Below are 24,306 nucleotides of genomic sequence, written 5' to 3'. Positions count from 1 at the left end.
GAAACCCTGAAGACCCAACATAGATTTTCATCCTTAAACACAGAAGGATGAAGGGACATATGAACAAAACCAATGCAGGAAAGAACCAGAACCAGATAAACAAACAAAACGCCTGACCCTGGAAAAAAGCAGGTATCAGTCAAAGAAGAGAAGAGAGTTTAAGAAAGGCAGAGTTTAGAGTTGAATTTGATTGACAACCTCAGAGAGATATAAAGTACATGTTTAAAGATGAGTCTTTTAAAAACTCAAGAGGCTAAGAAAGAGTGTGTGAAAATTAAGTATGCAAAGGATGGCTGAAGGACAAAGCAAAGGAAAATTCCCAGAATAAAGATAAAAAGACAAGAGTAGGGAGACTTGGAGATGGAAGAAAGGAAACATAGGGCACTGATGCAAGAAAGCCAAGACTCAAGCAACGTGATTCGCAGGAAGAGAAAGCAAAGGGAAAGGAGGCAAAGACATTGTCAACAGGAGGGAAAAGAGTAAGGGAGGAAAAGGAGAAATGTTTCCACTTGAAGAGAGACTTGACTTTATTCTCTTCCCAGCCTTGAACAGAATCACTGGAAACAGACCACCACTCAGATTCGTCGCCCTAGAACGTCAGAGCACTGGGGATAAGGACTGCATCGGAGCAGCTTCCAAAATAGCTTCCAAAGAGAGAAACGCGAAGCGTGTAGCCCGGGTCTGCTCTGTGCAGACTCAGATGGGTATCAGACCCAGGTGGCCTGGGTTCAAATCCTGGCTCTCACACATGCAGGTATGTGATCCTGGCAAGTCTTTCTGGGCCTCAGTCTCCTCACCTGTAAAATGGGGATTATGGTATGCCTACCTCAAGGGTTATTGTGAAGATAAATGAGTTAATTTATGTAAAGGATTTAAAACAGTGCCGGAAATAGCGTGTGTTTCCCTTTTATCATTATCATTCCTATTACTATTATTTCCATATTGTTGCCATTTTTCAAAAGAAAAACACCAAAGCAACTCAAAAGAGGAGTCAGTAATTATTTGTCACGGACATCGTGGCTGCCTCTCCAGTATTCCCTTCCCTCTCCCCATTGTGGGGCAGCTGTGTGACTTGGGGCAGGATGGAGTGTGACTCCCTCCCTTGGCCGAAGCCAATCATCTCAATCCCATCAGTTCACCAATTATCAACAGTTCTGGGATGCCTAAAGTAATCCAGTAAGAGTAAAGCAAGGGCTTTTGTTCAGTGGCTGGAGAAGGAAAGACTTTCTTCCTGCTTTCTTCCTGCTAGAGCCCCTACAGGCTGCCAGCCACCATTGTACAACCATGAAGGGAGTCATTATAGGAGGATAAAGCCAGGGGCCATGATCCAACTGTGCCTGAAGACCATACAGCTGCCAGACCTTTTAAGCATGTGAGCTGCTGCGAGCCTTCTTTATTATTTAAGCCCATTCGAGTTAGGTTTCCTGTTATATCCACCCTCCCTGATACACTCTATGCCAGAGCCTCCAGGCCAAGCCCAGCCTTACACCACGTGTTACCTGGATGATGTAAGACAATGACAAGCCTTTGGAAGAAGCACTGATTGAGGGGAAACTCAGGGTCACCAACAAGGCCACAATGAAGGTGACGATGTTCATGAGGACATCTGTCCTTAGAGCAAACCACCTGAGAGCACAGTTAAAGTACAGGAGATGGCTGCAGTTTTCATCATTTAGCATCTTGAACCTAAAATTAAGAGATGAGACAAAACAGGAGGTCAGGCTGTGCTTCCAAAGACTTAGGGTTAGGGCTACCGGAGAAATAGGGCAAGAGGAATTTTTAATCAAAGGCCAACACATTAGTACATAGCAATCTCTTACAATGATGCGTATAGATCCAGACTCTAAAATCTGCCACCATAAGCATCTTTGATTTGCATTTATTTTGAGAAATCCCAGGTGGCAATAGAGTATGGTGCTGAGTGGGCTCTTTCTATCTTTCCCAGAACTGGCAGCTGGAACCCCATAGCTAAGAACAAAAGGGGCTGAGAACCTCATGTTCAACCTTCAAAGGACCCTTGTCTTCAGGGTAGCCGTCCCCCAAAGGCCCAGTGGAAACGACTGTTGACCCTTTGATCTATAAAGGTGGGGGGGGGGGGTAGGTAGAGGGAATCTCAGTGTTTGTGATGGTAGGGAAAGGGAGAGTGCTGGACTGGTTCTTCCCCCCAGTTCAGGGAAAGAAGATTCAAGGCAATTGCTTATGAAGCTGGAGGGGAAAAGAGTAAGCTGACATCTTGCAGCCCTGCTGCATGTCTCCTGGGCCACAGAGGAGACGGGGCACAGGGCAGAGCGACAGAGCAATCACACCGCCCATCCCCGGAGTTGCTCATTCCCCAGATGTATGGAAGATGGTCCTACCGATTCCTGCAGTACCCAGAGTGGAGGTTCAGAGGAAAGATGGCATGTGGGGCTGCAATCTTGATGCCACACTGACTGGCATGAAGCAAGAGGCCCCACATCAAAGGAAAGCAGTGAGGCTGCCAGGAAGAGCTCACAGAAGACCAAAGCAGAGCCCATGGGCAGTGTCCAGCAGAGTGGCTGGGGACCGGGGTCCTGGTGGGGACTCTCTGCTGCCATGCCACATCTGCATGAGGAGATGATCAGCAGAAATGAGCAGCAGAAATAGACAGTGGTCACCTAAGGGTGTGTCCTTCCCCTTCTCCCTGACTCCATCTCCTTATACCAGCCTCAGATAACCAGGCTCAGAGAAAAGGGAGGGGGTGTTTAATACAACAGACCAGGTGCTTCCTAACAGCTACCCTGCCCCCTTGTCCGAAACATATGGCAACACAGCATGACTGCTCCAATTCTCTGAACAGATGCCCGGGGGGTGGGGGTGTGTGTGCTAGGACTTGTGTACATTTAAGAGTGTAATTTTAACTGAACTGAGCTAAACAGACCAGAAGGGACATCAATCACAATTGCCACTAAAGGTTCCCTGGACCTCCTGGGAAAGGGGCTTCTTCAGAACAACTGGTAAAAGAAATTATCGGTAAAATTGAAAACGATTTGATGTTTAAACCCCTAAGAGTTGAGATTCCCCCACTGGTACAGTCATGATGGTCTCAGGCACTGCTGCCCCATCCCGTTCTAAACCTCCTCCAAGGATTCTGGCCTGAAACACTCTGAGCACCCAGGCTGGCCCTGTCTGTTTCCACTCTCACTTACTTTCCTCAGTTAAAATATTCTTCCAAACACCATGATGTTTTTACCATGTTGCTGTAAAGCCTACAAATTCAAAACAGTTTGAGTGACTTACGAGTCATCTGTGGTCTTCTGTGTGTGCTTGGTTAGGTTGTGCAGAAACAGAATCACTGGCTGGGGTCAAATTGGAATTTGACTTCAAACCTTTTTTTAGTGCTGCAGCGTTTCTGTCTGGTTGCAAAAGCACCTCAAGTCAGAATCCCAAGCTCTCTGGAAAGTCCATGACTGGAAAGAATGGATGAAGGCGGCAGAGCCCATCAATGCTGTGGGGGCTCAGCTTGCCTACAGGATTGTTCCGGAAACCTCGCAGGACAATCTGCTAGAAGACAAGGCTTGCATCTGCTTATTGTTGAGAGTTGATTAATGGCCCATGACCAAGACATTGGAAGAAGAATTGCAGGGCCCTTGACAAATGACGTTCAGGTCAAACCAGTAACAAGGCTAGCTGCTGACTGAAGTAAAGACAGGCTTGGAGCACCAGGTCTACACTGAGATTGTGGGTGGCAAGGAGAAAGAGATGTAACCTTTGAAGTGTACATTAAGCTTTTAAGAAAGGAAAGGATGGGGGTGGAATAAGAACATCTGTGTGGCAGAGACACTATGGATTCATCAAATTCCATTTTTACAGCTGGACTACATTTCCCAGCCTCCTTTGCAGTTAGCCACACCCATGTGACTGAAATCCGGCCAGTGAATGTACATAAATGATGAGCACCTTCATTGGGGTCCTCCACTCATATCTCTGCTCTTACCTTCCAATTAGACCAGAGGAGCTGTGAGATGGAGAGAGACTGTGTGCCTGAGTATGAGGCAGATTCGCCAACCCCTGCCCCATGGACCCTTGTTCACTTATGACTTAAGAATAAACATGTATTGGGTTAGCCCCTAAAATTTGGAGCTGTTTGTTACCATAGTGAGCCTACTGTGACTCATGCACAATGATAACATGTGATTATATGGTGTTTTAGAAGTTTGGAGCTGAAGGACTCCAGAGGGATTTATTAAACTAGTCCTGGCATCTTAAAAAGAAAACTGGTCCACCACCTGGCATGCTGTGGTCCATGGGGTCGCAAAGAGTCGGACATGACTGAGCAACTGAACTGAACTGAATGTGGTCTTTTGGGCTTCCCTGGTGGCTCAGCTGGTAAAGAGTCAGCCTGCAATGTGGGAGACCTGGGTTCGATCCCTGGGTTGGGAGGATCCCCTGGAGAAGGGAAAGGCTACCCACTCCAGTATTCTGGCCTGCAGAATTCCATGGACTGTATGGCCCATGGGGTCACAAAGAGTCAGACACGACTGAGCGACTTTCACTTTCAGAATGACCTTTACAAGGAATATGTAATAACATGAAAAAAACTGCTATTTAAAAATAAAACAAGACAAAAATGACTATAAATACTTCAGAAATAGAAAAACAGAAAAGATTGGAAGGACATACACAAAAATATTAATAGGATTTGGGTTGCAGGCCTATGGGCGATTTTTGTTGTTGTTTTCTCCTATTTTCCTGAACTGAAAACATTCTACTTTTAGAGAGGAAAAATAAAACACGTAAAGCGCCATGGTAAGCTTGTCACTGGATGAACTCGAGTCTTTGGGGGCCTCAGACACTGAAGAAAAAGGCTTAGTGCATGAGGGGCTCTCCATCCAGTCAGTCCCCACCCCTCAGACTTCCCTCCTCAGAGCTGGGCCAGCGGGGAGCAGAAGCCCGGGGGCAGCCCCGGCCCAGGACTCACTTGTTAACGCAGTCTTCCCTCTTGTTGTAGGCATGGATGGTTCCCAGGCCCTGCATGGATGAGGTGACGTGGGAAAACCAGGGGGACCGGCTGATGTTCTCCACCTTTTTGAGTTCCTGGATTCCTCTGTGGAAGATGCTGCAGGGAAACCAAGAGAGCCCCAGATAGGGTTTCCCAGGGCTCCCCTTGGCTCACACAAACCCAACTGGGCGCTCAAGACAAATTTAAGATGGCCGGTGCCACCAGACGAGAGAGGAGGGGCTGGCCTGCCGCTCTCCTCCGGGAGCAGCCATCCCTGTGTGTCAGGGAGGGAGGGTCTCAGAAATTCGAGCCACTCCTTCCCTCATTCTCAGTTCTGAAGGCTTCCTGTACCATGAGGGTCTCACTGCACACCCTGTGACTCTAGTCTTCTCAAAGACTAGAGATTTTCACACACTGCAACTCCTAAATACAAACCAACCACTTTGGGGTGCCCAACCAAATAGAAAGGGCTTCCCCAATGGCTCAGTGGGTAAAGAATTCACCTGCATTGCAGGAGACACAGGAGACGAGATTCCTGGGTTGGGAAGATCCCCTGGAGAAGGGCATGGCAACCTGCTCCAGTATTCTTGCCTGGGAAATCCCATGGACTGAGGAGCCTGGCTGGCTACAGTACAAAGGATAGCAAAGGACACACCTGAGTGACTACACACTCAACCAAATAAAAAGGGATCTCTTCCAATTCTGGAGGAAAATCCGAATCTGGCATATCAACTGCCAGTGTGTGGTCTTCTAAAGGCAGTTTCAAAGGTAATTTTGAGCAATATTTGAACATCATCTTCTCAGGAACCGACCTTAAAACCGGACTCTTCACAGTATGTAACTCCCACTGGGCCCCAGTGAGTGTGAGACCACTGCCCTCAGCATGCACAGTGGCAGCTGATCCATGACAGTGAATCTGACCCAGGGCAGAGGAAGGGAAACCTCATTTGTTCAGAGTTCAAGTGAATTAGTTAGAAACATCTAATAATTCAGTCTGGATCAGCTTGATCTGGCCTGTCTTACAGCATATAAGAATACAGTACAGAGAAAAACCTTTTGCAAAGTAAATAAAAACAGAACAGAGAGGAAAACAGACAGGAATGATGGTCAGACAAACATGTGACAAACACGTGGATTGTAAAAACTAACACTAGCCCAAGGAATCATTTTTCTTAATAAGACGCGGCACCTACAACATGGGGGATTCTCCGGTGGCTCAGTGGTAAAGAACCTGCCTGCCAATGTAGATGTGGGAGACATGGGTTTGATCCCTGGATTGGAAGATCCCCTGGAGGAGGAAATGGCAATTCACTCCAGTATTCTTGCCTGGAAAATCCCACGGACCGAGGAGCCTGGCAGGCTGCATGGGTTCACAGGGTCAGACACTGAGCGACTGAGCAGGCACACACCGAGGACAGGTTATATTTGCAAAAAAAACCCTGCAGACATCATTTTTATTAGATCATCACAGTACACCCTGGAGGCAGACACGGAGGCCCGTGTGTCCGCTCTCAGAGTCACCGAGGGGGCAGTGGGAGACTGAAGTGAGAGTCCAGCTCCCCCAACCCCCAGGGCACACGTGCTAGTTCCCATGGTGACACCAGCTTCAGCCGAGGATGCAGAGTCTGCCTCTCCATCCGTGCGTCCCTGCACTCCCATTCCCCACTGCTGGCTGGCTCATCCAAGGACTCGATCCACAGCCGTGAAATATCCAAACCAGACCCGTAATCTTGATCACCCTCAACTGCGTCTCCTGCGTCACTCCTATTTGTCTTCACAGTGCTCCCCATCTTGGATGCATCCTTGGCCTCTCCCATCCCCTAACCTCAGATTTCCTAATCTCGGAAATGGCTTCAGGATCCACCTGTTTTCTGCCCGGACTGCTGCTGCCTATGTCTCATCTCTCAGTCAGACTCTGCCCTGCAAGAGTCCCCAATCCTATACCTCTTCTCCGATCTTTCTGAAGTTTCATCAACCCTCCACACTGTGGCCAAAGCAATATTTTGCAAGCTCAACTCTGAGTGTGGTGTCCCTGTTTACGGGTGGATGTGGGTCCAGGATTTGTGGGCTGAATCCTTTGCAATCTGGAAGACCCTCTTCAAGATGCTGTGTGTCTAGTCCAAGGCAATTTTGTTGAGTTTTATTGAAACTCAAAGTTTGTATAACATTTAGGCAGCCTAGTCTCATCTAATCCTTGTGAGAACCCCTTTGGAAGAGGGCAGGCGCATGTTTTGATGATTACCATTTTAGAGATAAGGAGACTGAGGCTTGCAGCATTCCTTTGACTTCTTCAACGTCCTCCAGCTAGTTGTTCAGCAGAGTTGGAACTCTAGTGCAAATTTCATCTAATCTCCAATCCTTAGCCCTCACACAATACCACCAGCGGCCGGCTGAGAACTCCAGCTCATCCAGGACAGGGTGGAGCTGGGTTTCCTAGAAGGCTGGGACAGATGCTGCTGCTGCTGCTGCTGCTGCTAAGTCACTTCAGTCGTGTCCGACTCTGTGTGACCCCATAGACGGAAGCCCACCAGGCTCCCCTTCCCTGGGATTCTCCAGGCAAGAACACTGGAGTGGGTTGCCATTTCCTTCTCCAATGTGTGAAAGTGGAAAGTGAAAAGTGAAAGTGAAGTCGCTCAGTCATGTCCGACCCTTAGCGACCCCACGGACTGCAGCCTACCAGGCTCCTCCATCCATGGGATTTTCTAGGCAATAGTACTAGAGTGGCTTGCCATTGCCTTCTCCAGGGACAGATGCTACCCTCCCACTTTTCCCCAGGGTGGGTAAGAAGGTGGGCACAGGGACCCCCCCAGTGCCAAACAGCTGACCACATCACTGGTCAGGTGGGGCTATTTCTCGAAGCTCAGAGAGACTGAGCACTGGTCTCCTCTCTCCTCCAGCAGCAGAAACCGCAGAGCCCCATGGTTAAGAACATTAACATCAGTCAGAGAGCAACCACCGTTGCTAGTTTCCTGACCTGGGACCAGTGACTTAATCTCCCAACCCTATCCACCTCTCAGCACGGCTCTGAGGCTCAAATGCCTGATGTACACTGAGCTCTTAGCACAGCACCCAAGTCAACATGCTCCAGCATTCAGCACATCGACCTACCTTAACAGAATGAAGAAGCCTACAGCCATGACGGCCAGGACTAAAAGGACAGCAGGAAACACAGCGGCCAATATCGCGAGAATAAACAGCACCATGAAACACTGCTGCAGAAAGTTCTCAGCGTGAAACGGCAGCCTCACATCCAGCTCGTCCATGTCCTTGGAGAAGCGGTTCATTAGCCTGCCAGTGGGTATCCTGTCAAAGAAGCTCATGGGGCTCTCCAGGATCTGCGGGTGACCACAGAGAGTCAGGATCGAGGTGTGCATTTGGTGGCCCCGCTACTGACACCCCAGGAGGCCTGCCCGGTGCCTGGGATCATGAACCAGGCCTGAGTTTCCCTCCCGGGCCTGACACTGTGTGCCGGGCCATCCTGGGAAAGCGAGGCTGCGGCCACTGTGGAGGAGCGTGACAGGGGAGGGATTCAGCCTCCATGAAGGATGGAGGGATCTTGTGCCCCAGGGCAATAAAAAGTCAAGTTCCACTGTCTCTGTGCAGGCCACCCCTGCACGCTCCAGCCAGGGATCTCCCCGGCCGCCGGGGAATGAGGAGGGGATCCCATGTACTCGAGAGATGCTTTCTGGGCCTGCGCTTGCCAGCTTCATGGCAGTATCCTCCGGAAGAAAACTTCCTGACCGCCCTCACCTTCACGCCCAGCCCTGTCGGGCCCGTGACACACCTGCAGCTCCCCAGAGTTTGCCTTTGTGGTTGAGAATTAGATATGGGAGACTCAACGGTAAGCTCGGTGAGCAACTGTGTCTGCACCAGAGCCCAGCACAGCGTCTGGCGCGGCGCAGGTGATCAGTGTAAGCCCCACTGACTGATGTACTGGGACATGCATGCAGCCCCTAGGGTGAGGGGTGGGGGGCCTGTACCTTGTTGAACACTCGGTCATGCAGGGAGGAGGAGGCCATCAGCGTGGTCTTGGTGAACATGAAGCCTTTGGTGATGCCAAACACCAGGATGGACACCACGCTCCCTGAATACACCCACTGGTACACCCTCGGCCCGGAGTCTGCCAGCACCGTGCCCACCTCGCACGAGCTCATGTTGCTGTGAGGCCCACACATCATCTTGGGAGGAAAACAAGAAGCACCAAGGACTGATCAACTGTCAAGAGAATGGGAATTTTCCAGAGAATGTTCCCAGGGAAAAGAAACTAAACGGAGGAGCATAAATGTTAAGAATGAATCAGGTGGTAAAGTCAAGTCAGTTCCCTGTGGGGCTCCTGAACTTCGCGTGGGTCCTCCTGCTGGGTTCTCTGGGATGCCAAGGGCCCCTGGCTGACGAGGCTCAGCACAGTCAGTGGAAAAAGCACAACAGACAGACCAGACCTGTACAAGGCAGTCGTCTTGGAAACCAGCAGTGCCTCAGGGGACCAGAGGTGATGCTAGGCCAGGAAAGTCACAGAAGCAGCAACATATGGATTCCGCAGGCGGCCCAGACAGGTCGGGGAAACAGGGAGCCGAAGGCCAAAGCCACCGGGCCTTTGGGGAGACTCAGGAACATCTCTGTAGGAGGGGGTCAGCGCCAGGGCCCTCTTTCTTTCCTTTACTGGGGACGCACCTAGGAGGGCATTGGTTCACTGCCCTGGAGTCCCCAGGGGGTAGAAGGGAGTCTGATGAACCAAAGACTCTGGGAGGATCCAAAGTGACCCCACTTGGCTCCATCCTGCCCCAGGAGAACACATTTTTCCATTTCTGGGGAGAGGCCATCTCCTCCTCCTGAGAAATTGGCAGTTTCATTCTTCTCTGAGCTGTGTGCTAAAAGTCAAGACTGCCTTTGGGGAGCAAACAAGCATCTTCCTTCTAAATGCCATTTTGCTGATTACAGCCCTAGAGGAAATGTAAACCAGAGGTGGTGGCTGATGGATGCACATCCATAAAAGCAAGCGCATCCCTGGGGAGCTAATCGACCAAAGGACCAGCTTGAAGAGGAGGCTTCACTGTGCTGGGGCTGTGTTCATGGTGTCTGGGGGTGGAGCCAACACATGGGTAGTCCATCATGGCTGCTGCCCAGTTAGCATAGCACTGGCCTACTGGGGAGGCTTCACTCTGACTAACACCCTGGGCTCTCCAAGGAAAGGGCTCTTCAGGAGCAAGCAAGGATCTGGGGGAATGTCCCAGAGGTGCCTCTCTTCTGCAAAGTGCAGGCCACCCCCCTGAGACTGGTCTCAGGGAGCTGTGCTGAACTCCAGGAGAGCAATCCCATCCTCTTCTCTGCCTGTGTCTTCCCAAGGCCTCCTCACTTTTGTTGTCATAGCAACAGAACTATACCAAAATGTAATCTTGGAGGATGGAGAGGCAACCTCACAGCATTTCCTGGGGGCTCCAGGAAAGCTTTGAAACCATGGGCCAAAAGCTGGGAGAGTTTCCAGCAGGCCTGAGGGAGAGTAGACTTATCAGTCCTCAAGAGGGGCCTAGCCTGGATGCAAGTTTGGAAGGCAGGGAGGGCCCGCAGGGGCCCTGCAGCAGATCCAGGCTGACTTTCGCATGTCCTCTTCCTTTAGAGGGACTTTGGGGAGCCAAGCCAACTGGAACCCACTGACTTCAGACAATGTCCGTGATGAGACGTCAGTTTCTCTTCAGAGGCAAGAAGATGGAAATCTGAGTTAGGCTTCCCCAGTCCCTCCCAGACTCTCCTCGGAGTTCCCTTACAACAGAGGCTGCAAAAACCTAACCCTATCCTGCCTGTGCGTGACTCCAGACAGGCTGCATTTGCCTGCCACAAGCTTTTTAGCCAATCCTTTAAAATTCGAAAGTGGCACATACAAATTCAGATGCCCTGCTTGTCTTGAAAGATCAAAGGGGATTGCGGGAGTGGAGTTGCGTAGTTGTAAGCCGCTGACCTCGGCCCTGTGGCGGGTCTGTGGGAGGTTCACTGTGTTCAGATTGTCTGTCAGCAACTGACTCAACACCTGCCAGAACCAAAGGGGAACTCACCTGTGAGCCCTTGTCTAACCAGACGCCCAACCACCAGTTGCTGAAGGCGGAGCTGCCGATCATCAAGAGGAAGAGGGCCACCACGAAGGCAGAGAGCAAATACCCTGTGGGGAGGAGAGAGGCCAGGGTCACAGAGCCCACGCGGCAGGGGAGGAGAGAGGCCGGGGTCACAGAGCCCACGCGGTAGCCGTGGGGGCCTCTTCCTTGGGGCCCAGCCCTGGCGGGGAAAATCGAAGCCTACAGGGAAAGGGCTTCCACCCTGGGAACCACTGTCTAGGCTGACCTGACAACTCTGAGCATTAGGGCCCAGAAACCCCAATGGGGATATCCATTCCACCTGGTTGGAAAATGGATGCAAGTGTCAACATATTTAAAAACAAAAACCACTACTATTCACTCTAATAGAAGTGACTCAATGTTTTTAAAAGAAACAAATTTAGGAAAAACCCGGTCTTGCTGGAGAGTGACAAGAAATGGAACTAGAGGTATCTTTTGCACGTGGCAGTGATTCTTGCCCTGAAGGCAGGCAAGGAGCGGATGGCACTCGGAGATGAGAGCTCAAGCTTACACAAGCACACAGCCAGGTCACGCTGCTGCTCATTCTGTTTCAATAAATAGTGCCTGGCAGCTTTAATGGAGATAAAGGATGATTCCATTTAAAAGGCTGCTTTATCAGACTTTGGATTATAAGGGGAAAAAAATAAAAGCACTGATAAACGACACTAGCATAAAGAGGGCAATTGTTAAAGAAATCATAAAACACGAACCCAACAGTTTAAGAAAGAATTTTTAATGCAAATTAAATCAAGAAACCCGTTGTTTTCTACCAAACCTCCAGAAGCCTTAATGTACGTGTGATACGTTTTCCAGGTCACCGTTCCTTCCCCGGGGGACTCAGTCTGGATGAGCTGCTGCCGAGGAACTGTGGAGACAAACTCAAGTCGGGGCGGCCCCCTCCTGCCCACCTCTCCACCCCCACCACTAAGGTTGGCTGTCATCCTTCCTTCCAGTAGCCCTGTGCTTTAAAATTCCCAACACATTTGTGCTCGTTTGATTCTGTTTGGTCCTCATGGCAGCCTAGTGAGGCAGGTGGCTTTCGGTCTCCTGAGACATATTTATTAAGCAACAACTATGTGCTTAGCGTGGTGCAGTCCATGAGATCGCAAAGTCGGACACAACTGAGCGACTCAGCTCTGGGGAGACAAGGGTTGTCTTTGTCTAGCTCTACAGAAGAGGATGTGAACACATGCAGTTTTCTCCAGAGCTCAAGGGCACAGGGAAAGGAAGTCAACAGTAAAAGGTGTCTCATCAAGGCAGCGCTCCCTGCTCCCCCTCCCCACCCACTTCCATGGGCAATGGTAGCTTACCCCAGCACAGAGAACTCTCTGACTGGAGCGCAACTACACCTCAGAGGTTTTTCGCATGATCAGTGCGACCTGGGATGTTTCTACACCAACTCCCATTGGCATCGGGTGAGGGCTCCCCCCGGGGGGTTAATTCCCCCACACTTCAGGCTTGGCCTGTGGCTGGCAGCTCCCAGAGAGCTCCGGGCAAAGGGCTGCGGGTGTGAAATGCCAGCTGGGAGTTGGGCTGGGTGGTGCAGAACTGCTGAGGGTACCTACACCATCTACTACAGGGCCAACAAGAAGGCCTCCACCACAGAGATCATACCATGAGAAGAAACCAGGGCATCCTCCCAGGTGGGTCCCTGGATCCCGCCACGTGGCTCCCCCAAGTCCTTTCCATTTTCCAAGGTGTAAGGGCCAAGGCCCACCAAGCTCCCACTGGAGCAACATCCAGAGGTGCAGGCATGAGCTCCCAGCAGCAGGAGTGAATGCACGTCTCTCCCCTCCCCACCATGAGAGGCACGAGAATGTAGGCTCCGAAGCGGCATCCTATGATTATACCTGGCTCTTGTAAACAGAGATGATTGGAGCCTGACAAGGGGGTCCCCCAGGGCAGGGCTCTTGGTACCCTGCCCCAGCAAGGAGAGCTCGCATCTCAAAGGTGCCTCTGTGAACAGAGCTGTCATTATCCCCTCTGCCTGGGAACGCTCGCTCGAGCTTCTTTAAAATGTTCAGCCTGATTTTCACTCATCATTGTGTCTGCCTCTGGGGCTGCAGCATGCGGGGGTCGCCTTGATGGGTCAGCAGAGCCTAATGAACAACATCCTGGAACGTTAAAGGACCTGTCGGACCCCCTTGCAGTCCCAACCCAGTCAGCTCTGCTGCTGACACTGCGTACCTTTGTGGGCTGTGCCACCTTCAACCCTTCCATTCCTACAGCTCTCAGAGCATTTAGCTTCACACCTTCCCTTTCCTCTCCAGAGAAGGGGGAGGGGAGTAAGGAGGAGGAGAGGAGCAGGGTTTACTCTCCCCACAAGACCCCAAATCCTTAGTAGCCTGGAGCTTTCCTAGGAAAGCATGGGAGAGGCTGCAAGGGCCCCACTTCAGCCTTGGCCGCCTCCAGAGCGATAAAAATATATTGTCCAAATGGGCATGCGTTTGTCACAAGCACCATTAATGGTGCCAACTTCCATCGATGTGAAGACTCACATTTTTCCCCACATTTTAACATCTCTGAAATCAGGATGTGCCCTGTTCGGTAGCATGCCATATCATTTAATTGGCAGAGACTTTTCTTAGTGGTACATAAAATGACGCTGCTCTTAAAATAGATGGCATCTTAAATGTGATGAAATATACTAAGGTTTTTTTTTTTTCTTCAGCCACACATTATTGAGGGACCTTGCTGTGGGCATTTTTAGGAAGGTGCATTTTGATTCCTGTCTTCTCAGTGCCCATCGAGGGGCAGGCCACAGAGCAGACGCTCAACAAATGTTGAATGGATGAAGGGATGAAAGGGAACAGAGTCTAAGAAGGAGAAGGAGTTTGACCAGCCTGGTCCTTGCCAGGTTTATCTCCCACATCTCTTCTCTCTGCGTTCCTGGAATTACCTGTTACCCTCAACCCCAAATCCCCCCGCTCCCCCCACCTTTTCACCAGTGTCCTGGGCAAACTCCTACACATGCTTAAAGGACCAGTTCAAAGGTCACCTCTTCTGTGACGCCCTTCCTGATTTCTTACTCCCACTTCCGCTCCCTATTACTCTTATCACAGCTGCCCATGATTATCCTTTTACCTATGGCCCCCACCAAACCAAAAGACCCTGAAGACAGGGGCAGTCTAGCTTAGTGACTGGCATATAGTAGAATGCTGAGTCCTTATTTGTGGGAAGAATGAATACCCTTTTTCCACCTTGATCTCTTCTCTGCTATACAATTCTTTCTCAACACTCAGCATAAAGACTGCGAAACATCTCATCTCCTGTGTGTGCATTGTTTTGATTATGCACATAATCTCTTTGCATTGTTTTGATCTTTCCAAATAACAATAACAACAACAACTAATAATAATAACTATATGTCAGGCACTGTGCTAGTCATTCTACGTAGTTTCTCTTGTAATCTTTGCAAGAACCTATGAAGTTGGTACTCTTATTTCCCCCGTTTTATGGATTAAGAAACTAAGGTTCAGCATGGCCAAGTATCTTGCTTCAAAGTTGTAAAACTAATGAGTGGTTGAGCCAGAATTCAAACTCAGGGAGTTGAACCCCAAGGCTCACACAACAGTAACAATTCCAGCGGCCCACAAAGGACAGTCTATACCTCTCTATCCCAAATGGTGGATGCCCAACAAATACTTAAGAGTATGTAACTGAGTGAAAGAACAGTAAATACCTTTTATGTCTACAAATTCTGATTCTGTTTCAGATTCTTTTCCTTCACATTTCTCATCTCCTGGAGCCAAAACTAGGGTGAGAAATAAAGAAAGATCTGTGTCCACTCAGGAGCCATGAGTGATAAGAGAGGTGTGATGGGAACTCTGATTGTACCAGCGTCTTCATTTCTCTCAGCAGGGCTCTCCTTAAGGGCTTCCACCGCTGCTGCATCGTACATGTGCTCAGGATCCTAGAGACAAAACGAAATTCCTCTGAAAACGAAATGACAGAACTTCTCCAGGCCAGAAATTATGAGGGAAGGCACCCAGTCTCTTGCACCCAAGTAGGGAGAGACTTACCTTGAATTGCAACCCACGGAGATTGTGAATCAGTTTTGCATAGCGTCCCCTCTCCTCCATTAACTCCTTGTGGGTTCCCTTTTCACAAATCTCCCCATCTTCCAACAAGATGACTTCATCACAAGACTCTAAGAACTGCAGGGATATGAAAGCAATCTACAGTGAGCTTCTATCTTGGAAGAGAGAGAACAGCATGGTGCTGGACTCCTATCTAGTAGCGTCCAGGGCTCATGTGATCCAGGGGTTCCCGATACTGGCAACACTGATGTTGAGGGCCAGATAATTCTTAGTTGGGGGTGTGGTGGGGACTGATCTGTGAGTTGCAGGATATTCATCAGCCTCTCTGGCTTCGATCCACTAGATGTTAGGAGCACCCCCACTCCCAGGTTGTGACAAGTAAAAGTGTTTCCAGACATTGCCGGATGCCCACTAGGAGATAAAATGGCCCCCAGTTAAGAAACACTGACTTAGTGCCTATGTGTCTCCTGAGAGCAAAGGGGGACTTTGGTTGTCACTGTGAAGCATGTTGAATCTTCCTCTGCCATTGCTCCTTATATGAGCCTCCTTGCTAAGAAACCTGATCACGGGAACTTGGAGTATGAAATTAACAAGGTCACTGAAGCCATGATTTGGTGGAGAAGGGAAGTATGACCTCAGCGATGGCTCCCCTCTGTTGTAACATTACAATCCCACCTCACCATCCTTATCCAGCCCAGGAGATGCAGCCCATGGCACAGTCCCTGGCCTCCAGGCCACATTACCTGGCTTGAGGAGTTTACACCAGCCTTTAATGATAGCATCCTACATTTTGTCCAAAGCACTTCTGTTTTTCTAATTTGAGTTCCTTTCATTTCTATATCACGTCTGAGATCAAAGAGCTGCTAAGAGGACTTTCCTTTCATTTTCGAATGAGACTAAGCTCTCCCCATAGGATCAGCGCATCTAGGGGCAGGAAGACCCTCCTAGAGGTGGACAAGATGCTATGAGATCTAAGACAGTTCAGCCTGAACAGGGCTTTGCAATTCAGGTGAGAGGTCTTCCCTTGTACTTTTGGGTTCACGCAAGGGTTCACTTGATGGTCTTGATTGAAACCCTGAAAGAAGTAGCTACATTTGGTCACTCTGTATCTGTTGGGGTTTGTGGGGAAGAAGCCAAATAAAAATAGTTTTTCTTGGCCTTGGACAGCTCCAGCCTTTCTGGCTTCTTTGGACTAACTGCCTGGTTCCATGTCCACTTTCCCAGATAGCCCTGGTTCCATGTCCACTTTCCCAGACAGCCCAAGGAGGAATAGCTAGGTCTTAATACCCAGTTGAGACACTTTCTGACAGAAAGTCTCTTCTCATCCTTGCACAGCATCTTCTAACTTTCAAAGCCTGATCTCATCTCCTCTCTGTCTCCCACAATCCAATCAAGAAGTCAGCATGATTATCAGCCCATTTCCCAGATGGTGAAACTGAGGCACAGATGTGAGAGCACACATCCCAGCCCCTGACGCTCCTGGTGAAGCCCCTCTGGCCACTGAGCTCCCAGTTCTCTCCAGTGAGACGGAGAGTGATCTGTGCAGCTTTGTTCTGCAAACACAAAATCTGGCCCTGGGTTGGATGTCAGTGGTGGGCCTCTGGCCTCATTTCATTTGTTTCCTCAAGTTTCAGAACAGCAATTGTCCAGTCTGAGCACCCAAGAGCATTCAGATTGCCTGTGGACCCCAGAGTGAAAGTAGCCGGAGAAAAGCCCAGGGGCTTCAGGTCTGCCTCTGAGCCCCTCCTTCCCACAATGGATGACCGGATTGAGACTCCAGCGCCATCTAGTGGCTGTCTGTGTTTTCAACATGCAAAAAGTAAGATGACATGACCTTGGTGAAAAATAGAGTCTCCAAGGCGCCTCCTGGGATCTAGTCTGAGGTCATTCTGCTGGTGAGCAAGGTTCAGAGACTGGGCCAGGGCCAAGGTCACCTTGTGCCCCTTGAGGACTCCTGCAAAGACAGCACTGACCCACATCTGTCACGCCCTCCAGGAGGATAGCTCTTCCCACTGCCTGTGATCTCCAGGGACTGGAGCCTCACAGGGCAGAGCTGTGTTCACCACATTTAGCTCCTGGGCTGGGTGAGAGCCTGTTCTGAGTCACCTCCCGGGGGCCCAGAAGAAACCCAGCCTTCTCCACACCCTGCCCCTGCCTAGCAGAGGAACAAGGAGCTCTTATCTCACCCGCCCAGCTAAGATGCTTCCTGGTGGTGACGGACACCACTCAGGTAAACCCCATATGCTAAATTCAAATGCTGGGTGCTTCTTCTGAGACCTCTAACCCTCAGCACAGAGAGGCAGAGGTTGGGGCAACACCACAGGGATAGGAAGGCCTGGATTTCCTGGTCCTTGAAAACCCGTCCCTCTTCGGCTAGACCTTTTGGCCACTGACAGAGGAGCCTAAAGATGCTGGCTACTGCATCCTGTAACCATGGCAACTTCACATGCTGTCAGCTTGGAGCCCTCCCCTGGCTTGTCTTACCCTTGCAAAGGCCGGGAGTCCCATCTCTTACTCCTAGTTTAACATTTCCCCCCGGATGGCCGAAGAGTCAGAAGATAGGACTTCTGCTGCCGATGCTCCAACTGACTTCTCATTACAGTCCAAAGCTGGGGGCTCTCTCCTCTGGCAACACACACACATACACACACAGAGCATACCTCTGGGGACTCACCTACTCACTGTAGATAAGTCAGTACCAACCTAACTTATCTCAGGGTGGAGAGGGGTCCTGAACCCTTTCTGAGGGGCTGACACAGTAAGTACTGTCGCCAGTTTGCCAAATTCCCAAGCTTATTCAGGGAGATCAGTCAGTCCCTTTCCTGGGCAATATCCATGTTCCTAAGCCTGAGAGTGGCTCTGAGAAGGGAGAAGCTTCTTGCCTCAGCCCTGAAGTCCTAGTCTTTAGCCCCTTTCCCTAGGGAGTGTTCAGAGGGCCATCTGAACCCTGATCGAGCATTCACCATATCCTGTCACCCCCTACCCCTGGCCTCAGGCCTGCCCAGCCCTTGATGGAGGAGAAGGCTGCTCCTACCTGGCTTCCCACCTCCCCACCATCAGTGATCCAGAGCTGGAGGAAGTGCCCCGTGTCAGCCTCACAGGGAGGGGTCAGGTGTTCCTGGAGAATTTCCCTCTGATGGATGGTCTTGGCTCCACTGAGCCCAAAGGTAGGGTAATGGAGGACGAGCCCAGAGAGGACTGGGCAGAGCTCCATACAAGCCTGGATGGCTGGGGACCATCACAGTGTCACCTGCCCCTTCCCTGACCTGGTCCAGGTGAGGACTGCAGGTTTGGGCAGAAGAGGAGTCTTTGCAAGCATCAGATGCCACACCCATTTCATGACCTCATGGGTCCTGCTGGTCCCAGTCACCTGCAGCTGATGGGTCACCAGGACAACGGTCTTCCCCCTGAGCGCCTTCTTAATGCACTCATCAAAGACGTACTTCCTCACGTGGGCGTCCACGGCCGACAGCGGGTCGTCCAGCAGGTAGATCTCATGATTCGAGTAGATGGCGCGGGCCAGGCTGATCCTCTGCCTCTGCCCCCCAGAGAGGTTGAGGCCCCGCTCCCCGATCTGTGGACAAGGGCAATGTTGCAGTCCATCATCAGGCCCCACCTCCCATCCCGCAGTCCTTGGGGACCAGGAGCTTCCTGGAGACTCTTCAACAGACCGCACATCACCATGGTCCAATTCCTCCACCCTTTTCCAGGAATGCCCTGGCCATACCAGGTACCCTGGGCAGTGGGAGGCTCCACTTCTGCAGGAAGCCTGGTGGGCAGTGGCAACTAGGGAAATGCTCCTTCCAGTGTTGAGTGAGGGGTACCTGGCTCACAATACCACCACTCCAGTGCAACCACATAGGGAAGGCTTCATCTTGACCAGTAGCACCAGAGAGCATTGTTGAGCAGGAATCTCTCATTGTGGAGCAGGAAAGCCAGTGGACAAGTGAACAGGAGGGAGAAGTGGCTGGGAGCAGAGGGTCAAGGAGAGGGTATTTCTATTTGTCCACATGTGCATCAACTTTTCACTCCCACTAGGCAACTCTAAGCTCTATGAAGAAAAGAGACATGTTTGTTTTGTTCATCATTACATTCCTAAGGCCTGGCACCACGTCTGAACCAGAACAGGTGCTCAGCAAACATTTGTTGAAAAGGTGAAAAGACTAGGCTGCCTACTTGAGGTGATTCTATCCAACTGACCTCAAAGCGAGCCTCCAGGACTTCAGCCAGGCGTTGGGCTGAGAACTAGGGCGGGACACACGGAGTCAGACAAGAAAAGTCCCCTCTCTACCGGGAGGTCACATCTTAGCAGGGGTGAGTAGCTTTAGTTATACATATGGTAATGGCACAAAGGAGATTTTAACAAGTGCCAACTGAGAAGCATAAACTAAGTACCTTGGGGCATATTACTTTAGACTCTAGGACTCAGGAAAGTCTTCCTCAAGGGGATGGATTTGGAGTGGGATCTCGAATGGTGGTAATTGGCAGAAGCAGAGGTCTAGACCCTGGAAGGTGAGTGCACAGCTAGGTAAGCACGCAGGGGTGGGTGAAAGCAAACGCTGGCAGGTGGCCAGGGCTTCAGTGGTTGTGGTGGCCATTCCCTTAATGCAGGCCCATTGCGACACCAGCAGAGAAGGACAGTGTGCTCTGAACAGGGCTTTCGTCAGGATGCCTTCCTTCTCTGGGCTCCTGGCAGGTTGGGGAGACTGTGCAGAGGGCCCACGGGGATGGGGAGACAGAAGGTGGCCTGGTGACTCCCCTCAGTCACTTGAGTTGGCAGGCTTTAAATGAGTACCCTTCAGGGGAGATATTTGGAGATGACCCTTACACTCCTGGGTGGGTGGGGCTAGCACAGCAAGAAGGGGCCCGTAAGCATCCAGCCACAAGGGATTGGATTACCCCCAACCTCTGTCTTTGGAGGACAAGCCAGCCTGGGAGGTGGGGAAGCAGCTTTTGCCAAAAACCATCCCTGAGATGGCAGGCAAACTGGAAGTGACCCCAGGAGGGGCCAGGCAGAGCCCAATCCAAGTGGAGCTGGTGTCACACCCATTGTGATATCTCCCAGGAAAGGACCCAGGCGGAGAATACAGGATGGTAGAGCCTGGCTTTTCCCACATCTCCTGGGACCTTCGGTCCTCTGGGGCACCTGGATATGATGGAGCCAGAACCTGCAGAGCTTCAGCCCAGTGGACCTGGCATTTGGGCGGCTGTGCACTGCTGTGGGGCTGAGCTCTGGGTTCTACTCACCTCGGTCAGGTCTCCATAAGGAAGGCTGCTCAGGTCCTCCTGGAGGGCACAGACGCGAACTGCGTGCTGATACCTGTGGGAGCAAAGCTCAAGGTCAGCACGGTGAGAAAGACCCCATGTCCATGCAGCCCAGTGTGGCTCAAAAGGCAGGCAAGGAGGTGGCTGGTTGCTTGATCTTTGACGTCCAAGGGCAACTCCCTCTTGACTTCTTCCCGCCTACCTGATGCAGAGTTGACTCGGGAGGGTCCCTCCCCTCACAGGCTTCCCACCATTTGAGAAAGATGAAATCAGTGCACACAAGACCTCTGAAGGGGAAATTACTCATGGGGGTCAGAGCAGGGAGTCACCAGTAAAGGCTGAGGTCGCTGGAGGAAATCTCCCAGAGGATGCAAGACCGCTGATGGACAAGAAGATGTGTGTGGGTGGCACCAGCAGACAGTGAGCAGGCAGATCACAGGTCTGCACCGGGTTCTGGAAGCACTTGATGCCCTGAGCATTGTGCCCATGTGTCAGCTTCAGGGCTGCTATGCCTGATGGCTGAGACCATTAGCTTTGGAATCAGAACACCCTGGGTTTGAATCCAGCTGGGTAACCTTGAACAAATGACTATACCTCCCTGACCCTCACTGTCCACTCTGTACCTTAGGTTAATAACTCACTGGGTTGGGAGAAGAGGGAATGCTGTCTGATGCTCAAATTCTCCATCAGCGGTAGTTACAACTAATGCTATCATCTTGGCCAATCTTTGACTATGAGACTCAGGCTGCTAGGGACACCTTCATCTTGCCACCTCCACTCCCATCTTAAGCTTCCTCCCACCCTCCTGCTTTCCTTCATCCTGAGAGTCTCAATATGCATCCCAAGAGCAAAACCTCTGCTAGAGATGCCACACACCTCTGCTAGAGGTGCTCAGTCTATCCTTTAAGGCCCAATTCAAGTGCCACTCTCTCTTCCCTCTTGTGATCTCTGCTGCCTTTGAACAGTCCGGCACAATATCCTGCCCTTGGCATATTCCTCCTCGGCCCATTGTCATCTCTGTGCGTCTCCTACCCATTCCAGACTCGAGCGCTTGAAGGCCAAAGATACATCTGAGCCACCCCGGTGGCCCCCATGGTCTATGCACAGTCCTGTGTCTTGCAGGTATATTTGGTAAACACTTGCATTCTGATGCCCTAAGAGATAAAGACAAGAATCCCTTCCTCTAGTCTGCCTCTGCAGAGAGAAGCCCTTCCAGCCAGGGCTGGGAGGAGGCACAGGAAAAGGCAGGCCAGGAGATACTGGGAAGAACAGTTTGGCCAGTGCTAAAGACTCCCTGACTGAGTCTCCTGACAGCAGGATGCCACCACCAGGGGCGAGAAGAGGAGGTAACATATCTCTTGCTGAGAACCCACATGCTGGCCAATGCCAGCCAGTAAGAACGGAGTTTGGCAGGGTCAACTCTCTTTGGCAGGTCAACTCTCCTCTCTGGGCCTTAGTCTCTTCTTCTGTAAAATGGGGATATGATGCCAGAGTCCCCCTAAATGGTTGGTTATGGGACTCTAATAAGAGAATGTATGTGGCAACACATCAAACTTGGCAAAGAACCTTAAGAATGTATTTCCAGAGCTTAAATATAATGGCCTTATACGTGGATTCAAAAATTATGACTTTTGTTTTCATTCCTTTCATGTTGAGGACGTCAACAGCAACATATCCCAATAGCTCCGGTGTCAGTTAACAGTTTCAGGGTTGATTAATTGCATACGCGCTGCAGACAGTTTCAAGGAAAGTTCCTGTTACTTGGCCTAAAGCAAAATTGTCAGATTCCTCTTTCTGCAGTCAGACACCATATGCACTGTTACAGAAAACCTCAGAACATATGCTACTCTGCATTGGGATGGAGTGCTGATTCCATTCATTTCCGGGAGTGTGATCTCAGGTCTGCAGAAGGCACCTCTCCTGAACTCTGGGATCGGGAAGAGAAAAACCAACACCTTTCCACATATGATGAATGTTTAATCAGAACTCATTAAAGAAACCCACTTAGCAATCATTACCAATGACATCAGCCTCTGAAGCAGAGTGTACCAAACACAAAAGTACTTCACACTTTCAAAGTTAATATTACCTTCGGTGATCATACTTTTCTCCAAATAATATGTTTTCTCTCACATTTCCATGAAAGATCCATGCTTGCTGGGAAACATAGGCCAGAGTCCCGTTGACGGCCACGATCCCTTGTTGTAACTGCATCTGAAGAAACAACACCAGAGAACCCTCAGGAGCCAGGCCTCACTGCCTTCTCCTCGGGGCCCTGTTGCACTTTTGCGTGTGTGAATGAGTGTGTGCTAAGTTGTTTCAGTTGTGTCTGAGTCTTTGTGACCCTATGGACTGTAACCCACCAGGCTCCTCTGTCCATGGGATTCTCCAGGCAAGAATACTGGAGTGGGTCACCATGCCCACCTCAGTCCCTGGGTAGGATCTTCCCTACCCAGGAATTGAACACACATCTCCTGCGGCTCCTGCATTGCAAGTGGATTCTTTACCACTGAGCCACCAGGGAAGCTCCCGTCGGACCCTGGCCACACGCTTATTCCATGAGCACAAATCCTGAAGGCATAGAGGGTGACAGGCTGTCTTATCACACACAAAGCCCAGCTGTGCTGACCGAGGCACTCAAACACATTTCAGAGGCCAGGTGGGAATGTTCCAGAAGGGGCAGAGGTAACCCCTGCATGCTGGAGAACACAGGCTGCGGTGCTGCTGTGGACACACATGCTCCTGTCACATGTGAGCTGGATTCTGTTTCCTCTGGGACATTCCAAAGGAACAGGACAAGAGTAGAAGTTAGAAGGAGGTAAATTTCACTCCCACACACCTCAAAACTCTCTAAAGAGGGATCAGGGTGAGGTCATGAGTCCCCCATCACTGGAGGTATCTGAGTAGAGGCTGGCTCATCTCTTACAGGATTCTGTAGGAAGGATTCATATTATCAGGTGGAGAATTTGGTTGGGTCACCTGTCATGCACCTGCCAACTCTAGGGCTGTCACAGAGACACATGCCAAATCCCAGAGCACGAGGGGCTGAACAGCTCACCTGCCTCAGTCCCCACCGCCGCCTTCAAGCAGGGAAGGAGCTGTCACTCTTCCTACAAACGAGCCAACTGAGGCCAGTAGAAGTCACCCTGTTTGGAGAGGCTCTTCTGAGCATGGCATTCCCCTGTCTCTACTGCAGGCAAAGGCAGCCCCAGGTCCCAACCTCTTCTGGAGCTCAGAGTGAGGGGGAAAGGGACTTAATATTTTTCCCTGAATGTTTCTCATTCACTTGGGAAGCCTTGGTAACTGTGAATAGTTCATTTACTGTGGATAGAGTGAACGGCTGGCCGTTTCCCTGGGGTCACGCAGCTAGAAATAGCAGACAAGGGGCAAGAGTCCCCCCATTCCTACCACGAGGTATGCTTTGGTTCATTCATTCACTCAGCCCCTCCTCCAAGGACCAGCACCTGCTCTGGGCAGATTCTGGGGAAATGGAGGTGGATCTAAGGTTCCCATGCCTTGCAGGTTCTCGGGTGCTTCCCCGCCAAGCCGCCTGGCTGGCCTTTCTAATAGGCGCAGGCCAAGCGTGTCATGAGAAAACCGTGGGTTTAATGACCCGTCTCTCCCTTTGACCAAGATGGAGCTCCAGGCAAGAAAGCTCTCACTGCTTAACTCAGCAGGCAAAGCAGAGAGAGTGTGGAAGGTCCGGCCCCGCAGGCCTGGAGCTGCCAAGCGCATCGACTGCCTGGGACTCACTGTTAACTCTGAGTACAACATCCAGCGTGGCTGAGGCCAGGACCCCAGACAAGGCAGGTGGGGAACCACTCCACCAACACAGCACTGCACACGCAGCTTACCTGTCCTAGCAGAGCTGCGATAAGGGAACTCTTCCCACTTCCGACATTCCCACAAATGCCCAAGATTTTCCCCTATCAGAGAA

The 24,306-nt window shown here is 50.8% G+C and overlaps 1 protein-coding gene across 1 annotated transcript in view; it reads right to left on the bottom strand.

The window, feature by feature from the left end:
* ABCC12 (ATP binding cassette subfamily C member 12) overlaps nt 1–24,306 on the bottom strand; it is a 64,092-nt gene that overhangs the window by 12,897 nt on the left and 26,889 nt on the right. The window contains exons 10-22 of the mRNA XM_088830464.1: nt 24,224–24,295; nt 22,459–22,583; nt 20,352–20,424; nt 18,475–18,678; nt 15,087–15,221; nt 14,902–14,977; nt 14,747–14,842; nt 11,840–11,929; nt 11,008–11,111; nt 8,941–9,138; nt 8,069–8,295; nt 4,940–5,077; nt 1,500–1,686 (exon numbers count right to left, since the gene is read on the bottom strand). Of these exons, the coding sequence (XP_088686590.1) occupies nt 1,500–1,686; nt 4,940–5,077; nt 8,069–8,295; nt 8,941–9,138; nt 11,008–11,111; nt 11,840–11,929; nt 14,747–14,842; nt 14,902–14,977; nt 15,087–15,221; nt 18,475–18,678; nt 20,352–20,424; nt 22,459–22,583; nt 24,224–24,295 (1,725 nt within the window). The remainder of the gene's footprint in view (nt 1–1,499; nt 1,687–4,939; nt 5,078–8,068; nt 8,296–8,940; nt 9,139–11,007; nt 11,112–11,839; nt 11,930–14,746; nt 14,843–14,901; nt 14,978–15,086; nt 15,222–18,474; nt 18,679–20,351; nt 20,425–22,458; nt 22,584–24,223; nt 24,296–24,306) is intronic.

Source organism: Moschus berezovskii, chromosome 22 (genome assembly GCF_049115385.1).
Source record: "Moschus berezovskii isolate FMDL1 chromosome 22, NW_MosBer_1.0, whole genome shotgun sequence".
In the NCBI taxonomy this organism is placed as follows: Eukaryota; Metazoa; Chordata; class Mammalia; order Artiodactyla; family Moschidae; genus Moschus; species Moschus berezovskii.
The sequence above is the reverse complement of the archived record's forward strand: the minus strand, read 5'-3'. Positions and strand labels throughout refer to the sequence as shown.